Source organism: Gracilinanus agilis, chromosome 3 (assembly GCF_016433145.1).
Source record: "Gracilinanus agilis isolate LMUSP501 chromosome 3, AgileGrace, whole genome shotgun sequence".
NCBI lineage: Eukaryota > Metazoa > Chordata > Mammalia > Didelphimorphia > Didelphidae > Gracilinanus > Gracilinanus agilis.
The window spans coordinates 72,172,394-72,179,100 of record NC_058132.1 but is presented as its reverse complement, the minus strand read 5'-3'; the positions used below and the strand labels follow the sequence as shown (position 1 = coordinate 72,179,100).

The following is a 6,707-nucleotide window of genomic DNA, read 5'->3' as shown; positions in this document are numbered from 1 at the left end:
TTCCAGCCCTATGTTGTATGATCCCATTTTCCAGTGAGAACACTCACCCCATGTTTCCAAGCCACAGGCAGGCAGGAAGGGAAGTAAAAGTCACCTCGGGCTTCATCTCTGGGTTCATTCTTGCTATGTTTAAGTTCTTAAAAATAATGATTGCTGCAAATCAGTAAATTCTAGGGCATAAGTAAACTTTGTTTTAGAAAAGAGCCCCCATCTAAATCCTGTTCATCTTTTAAGAACCAGCTCAAATAGCATTTCCCCGGGGACCACTTTAACAGCATTGCTTCCCTCTCTGACCACTTACTACTTAGTGGATACCTAATCAAATATTGCCTTTTTAGACATCATTTTTATTATTATTTATCTCTTGAATTGCTACTTGAAATCTCTATGGACTGAGGAGAAAATGTTCCCTTGGGGAACACAAATCAAACTGGAAAGACTTAGAATGCAAGTGGTGTGTTTTGCAACCTGAGGACCAGCCTAAAGAAGTTTGAAAGAACACAGTAAAACAGGGATGGCCGCAAAGTGATAGGTTTGTTGTTATTTTGCCACAGCAGCTTATTAACTAGAATGGAATTGTCACAATCTGTTATTTAATTCATGGTCTCTTGAGTTTTGTGAAGAGGCTGGTCTTTCTCCTTTTTGTAGCCCTTAATAATGTCCAGCAAAGGTACATGTTGAGCTCTCCAGAAATATTTGATCTGAATTTTATCCTTGGTAAATGGAAAAGCTATTAAAATGAGGGCCCTCCTTTCTTGTCCTCAGAGGCCTTCTGAAAATAAATTCCCACTCAATAATAGAACATGGGGACACTGACAAATACTTAGAAAACATTCGGACTACAAGGTACTGGCATGTTTTAATAGACTGTTGACGTGTTTCTGTATCTATTCTGAAGACATGTTTTTAGATCTGTTCCCTCAATTACAGCAAACAACTTATAAAAATCAATTTTAAAAAAAATGGAGTTAACATAATATCTTTATTTTAAGTGCCATTCATGCATATCAGTTCTGGCAGCAACAATCCTAATGACACTTGGAATATGTTCTACAGCACTAAACTGTTACAAAGAATCCGTGCCGTTCATCATAGAGGCAAAGTAGTAAACCGTGCAATAACAAAACGGTAGAAACATTAAAACACTGACTGTAGAACAGCAGTACAGATAAAAGGTTGTGATGCACAAAAAGCCAATGTATTTTCATCACATATATACAATATAGATATGTACACATCACCCTCTGAATGAACAATATCAAAATACTCTATTCCATTGGAAATAATCCCCAGGTCGATTCCCTCCCACCCAAGAAGGACATGAGAGACAAATATTTACAGGAAAGCACATTGACACATTGACATTCAAAAAACCGGGCCACAAATGCCAGTTGCACTGTTCTCCTTGGACAGGCTGCCCCCACTGTGAGTTTTGCACATTTATTATTATTAATGTTTCTTAAAAGTGTATGGTCAATTTGAGCACAAGGCATAACTTCTTCTGAATCTGTAACTATTCAAACATAGCAACCACCCAGAGCACATTGGGATGAAGACCCAGGTCCAGGCACAGAGGGATGGTTTTTCTATGAGATTTGTTCATGTTTCTAAATCACAAAATGGCAGAAAAGGAATAAGAAGGCAGTATTGAGATTTCACCTCAAGATCCATTCTTGCTAAGTCTCAATTCACATAAAATGTTGATAAATGTGAATTGACAAATTATAACCAAATTGGAAATTAGCCTCACACAATTTGCAAAATTTCAATCAGTGGTTTCTAAGCTAGAGTCCATATTTCTAACTATCCCTCTGCATTAGACTGTATTCAAATATCTAAAATGGTTTAAAGTGCATGTTGCTACTTAATAAATCTAAATGGACGGGAAGCTCCTTAGGCATCTATCTAGACAGTGAAATGTTTAACCTGGTCTTGAATACAATCATCAAAACTTATTTTCTATGAGCTGTTCCTATCAATTATCTCTTTTGGACTCTCTAAGAAAGGGACCTCTAGGCTTACCTAGAGGATCGAGGTAACTGGCTTACATTATGATGCTCCCTCCTCTCCATCAACTAGGCCCAATAAGCAGTCTCCCTGTGCTTCATTTAAGATAACATTCCACTATTTCTGCACAAAAAAGAACAAAGATATGTGTTTTTTCTAAATTAAGAAATTCTGCTGCCCAACTACAGAATGATCATTCTTCTTGACTGCAATGGTGAGGGGGTAAAAAAATCAGATCTTTTAAAGAATAGTTAGTGGGCAGGCATTCATCCACTCTGACTTATGACAAGAGCCTGCCTATGGATATTCCATTGTTAAGAGAGAAATTTTGGCAAATTCTCCTCTTCCTACTGAAAGTTCTAAATGTTTCATTTTCAAATTTTGTTTCCTCCAGTTTTATTATAAAACTAAGAAAATACATTTAATTGTATTAACTATGAAATAAAACGAAAACCTGAAAATGTCCAATCCAAGGAATTAAGTCTATAAATAGCTAAATACTTCAAATCTGTCACATAGGAGAGGATATCTATGGTTTTCCCAGAGTTTCAGAGTAGTTTTAAGAGAAATTGACAGAGGTTAACTTCTTCAACTTTCTAAGCAATTTCTAAGCAGCAATTCAGTTACCCAAATGGACTCTGAACTGACTACTGAAGGATCTTTTTCTAGCTATCAAGTTTCAGACAGCCAAAGCAGTGAAACGATGACTATGCCCAGGACATCCAGAATGAGTATACAGAAGACAATTTAGGTTCTTTTGGATCATCCACAATTACTTAGGATTGTAACTATCCTTTACTTTAACTTTTCTATTTCTCTATAATGAGCCTAACTGGAGCTGAACTTTCACAGAAGATAGTAGTAATAAATATTAAAATAAAACTTTATAATAATAAATATATTAGAAAGTGAAAGTATAAGCATTGATTGCTTTAAAGCATCAGGCTGTGCTCAATTTCTATCTGGTCAAATACATTTTACAGCCACCACAGAGGATTTTTTTAAAATAAAGGCCACTCACAACATTTGCAAATGAAAATGACAAAATTTCAAAAACCTAAATGACTTTGGTCTATTTTTTCTTCAGCTAGCTACTCATGAAAAACTTGCCACTTTGGGTTTGTGTAGTACTAAGCTTTCAAACTATGGGCTCTGAATTCCTTTGCTTGCTGGGTAGAAGTCAAATGCACATGTACTATTTGGCCTATAAAATGGTGAAGGGGGGGACAAAAGGAAAACAGGCTTAGAAAAGTTTATTTCTTATTAATTACCTACACAAAAGAAAAGAATCTTACAGAAAAGAGCCTAATAAAGTAGAAAAACTCACAGTAACTTTTCTTAAGACGTTATAACCCAATTAGGAAAAAGTTTAATTTTCTTACTTTTGTACATATATTTACACATATGTATCTATAAACTGCTTGCAGCAAAAGAGGCTCTGTCTAGAAATCAGTCTGGCACTTGTGGTCAACATCAAACCAACACAAGCTAAAAGCTGTCCAAATCACATGACAGTAATGAGCTACGGCAGCTGGCAGGGAAACGGACATGGAGTACTTGTTTGGGTCAAATAAAAGCCATAAGTTATCCTGCTAAATATTTTTGATTGTCTTCAAAGTAAATTTAGATAGCATCTTTATAGTGATTATAATCTTCACCTTGTCATTAGTGAATTCAGGTTCACCTTTTTTTTAGAACTGTATGGAAAACAAGGTCAGAGTTCTAATGCCCTCCATAGTCCTAAACAATGGAATCCCAATCAAAGTCATCCTGGATGTCATCTGGTGGCAGAGGGCGTCGCATCTGGAAGGCTGAAGAAGGCATCATATGCTGCTGGCTCATTGCTCCATGATGTCCTGCAAAAAAAATGGAAAAGTCAAGCCATTTTCTTGCAAAGATCAGAAATAATACAATAAACATATCACTCTACTTTCAGATAGCACAGAGAATCAGTCAGTCACAAGCTCAATTCCAACGGTATAGGAGAGACTTGGGGAAACGAGTCAGAAATGGAAGCAGGGCTTAGATTTACCAGAAAAGGAGGTGATGTACAGAGTAAGTCAGTGGCAGTCTCTAGGAAACCTCTGACTCCTTACCTAAGAGACTCTTATTCCAACTAAGCCCTTACCTTGTCATCTTAAAGTGAGCTAAAGTTAGCACTGAATATACAGTTCAGGTATTGAATCTCTGTGGTAAGAATCTTGGATCCTCTACTTAAAACTGTATGGTCTTGTCATTTTATATCTCTCTGGACTTCAACTTTCTGATGTATAAAGGGATTGGACTAGACAGTTTCTGAATTCTCCTCCAACTCTAGTCCTGTTTCTGTGATCTTTGTGAATCCTCCCCTCTCTACCTATCCCTCTGCAGAGTATCCCAGCAAGGTGTTTGTACATACACACACACACACACACACACACACACACACACACACACACACACACACACACACACACACAGCCCTTGTTCTTCATTATCACGGGCAGATGTAATCTTTAAAAAATTAAAAGTACTTCTATCTCAGACCTGCCAAACTGGCACAATTTCTGCATATCCTATAATCATCAACCATGAGGACTATAGGAACAATATTATACAAGACTGATACAAAATTAAGAGACCAGAAAGCCCTTACTAAACCATCTCTTATCTACTCCATTTTATTCATGAGAATGTCATTTGGCACAGTCAAGTCTTGATAATACCAAAGGGAGTAATTCTCAATATGAAGGTATGTAGTCCAATAGAATCATGGAAACCTAAGACCCTGAGAAAGTCCTTATCTACTCCTGGGCTTCCTAAGTATGTGAATGCATGCTAAGCAATAAGGAGATTCAGTAACATGCTCTGAATTATAGACCATATACATCATACCTACACTCCCCACCTTCTCCCCACCAAAACAGAAGGAAGTTCAAATGTAATTACCTGCAATTGTTGATCCTGGAGTGCTAAGTGACTGTGGGATGTGAGGATAACCAGGGGGGGGCATCACTGAAGGAGGGAGGTTTTGCCTGGAATCTATGTACAAGTTTCCTATGGATAAGAGAGAGCAAAGACAAGAAATTATAGATTTAAATGTAACATTTAAAAACAGCACTAAACTAGCAGGACAGTTTTATCTGATATGTATGTGTATGTGTGTGTATGTATGTCAATACTACCTGTATCTTCCTAAGAAGGTTTCCCTTTAACTAATTAAACATGTATTAAGAGCACTTGTTATAGGCACTGTGTTAGGTCTTGAGAACATAAAGTCCTTGCCTTCAAGGAGCTTACATTCTATTTGAAGAGACATATGTAGAGACATATAAACAACAAATATTAAAATAAATAAGGAAAAAATAATAGGGAAGAGTCACTAGCAGTGAGTCAGATCAAAAAGACTTTATACAGAAATAGGATCTTAAGCTAAGTCATGAAGGAAACTAGATTCTCTGAGAAGAGTTGAGGGAATGTGACCTAAGTAGGAGGGATAGCCAGTGAAAATGCACAAAAAAGATCAGGATGGCTGGACCATAGTGTGTATGAAAGGGAATAATGTGCAATAAGGTAGGAAAAGTAAGTTTGGGGTCAATAAAGAGTTTTACTGTCAAAGAGAAGAGTCTGTCTTTTATCCTAGAAATGATAAGCAACTATCAGGGTTTATAAGTAGATTATAGTCAGACCTGTGCTTTAGGAAAAATCAATTTGGCAGATTATGAAGGATTCACTGAAGATGAGGAGAGACTTGAAGCTAAATGACTAATTAAGGAAGCTACTGCAACAGTCTAAGTGGAAGGTGATGAGAACCTGAATTTGGTAGCTGTGTGACAGGAGAAAGACAAATGCAAGAGAAGTTGTGGAAAGAGAAATGATAGAATCAGGCAACTAGTGGGATATGAGGTATGGGGGGCTGAAGAGTTGTGAATGTTTCAGAGTTTATAATCTGTATAAGAGTAAAAGGGATGTTTGAAGAGAGGTTGAGTTTAAGGAGAGAGGCGAGTTCTATTCTGAACATATAAGATGTCTAATGTAGTTCCAGTTGGAAATGTCTAACAGGCAGTTAGTGATCTAAGACTAAAACTCAGGGAAGAAATACACACATACCACCTTAGTTTCATATACACATTTGCATATATGTAAATGTATATATTATATGAATATACATATAATGGAGTAATATGCATGGAGATAGTAACTGAACCTATGGGAACTGATGTAGAGTACAGAGAGAGAAAGAGTCTAGAACAGTTTGGGGATATACTCATAACTAGAGAGCATGGCATGGCTGATGATCCAATAAATAAGACTGAAAAAAGTAATCAGGTAGGGAGAAGGACTAAGAGAAAGTAGCATCAGAAATACTGAGAGAAGAGAGAGTATCCATGTAAGAGTAATCAATAGTTTCAAAGTGTGCAGAGGACAAGATGAGGAATAGCAATGAAGAGATCAATGGTAACTTGGAGACAGCACATTCAGTTGAGTAAGGAGACTTAGAAGTCAGAGTTTGAGAGGTCAAAGAGAGAAGATAAGAGCAGCCAGTTTTTTCCTAGGAGTTTGGCTGATAAAGGGAAGAGAAATATAGAATGAGAGTCTGAGGGAAAGGGAGGGTCCAGGTGTTTTGTTTTTTAAAAAGCATGGGAGTGACTTTTCAAGGTTTTTAGTAGGGATGAAGCCAGCAGACAGAGAGAGCATGAAGATCAGAAGGGGGGGGATAG

General features: G+C 37.1%; 1 protein-coding gene across 1 annotated transcript in view; it reads right to left on the bottom strand.

Moving 5' to 3' along the window:
- Positions 1-3,716: 3,716 nt before the first annotated feature.
- The window catches only part of FOXJ3 (forkhead box J3), a 167,534-nt gene continuing 164,543 nt past the window's right edge, over positions 3,717-6,707 (bottom strand). The window contains exons 13-14 of the mRNA XM_044667985.1: positions 4,936-5,043; positions 3,717-3,863 (exon numbers count right to left, since the gene is read on the bottom strand). Of these exons, the coding sequence (XP_044523920.1) occupies positions 3,748-3,863; positions 4,936-5,043 (224 nt within the window). The 3' untranslated portion in view covers positions 3,717-3,747. The remainder of the gene's footprint in view (positions 3,864-4,935; positions 5,044-6,707) is intronic.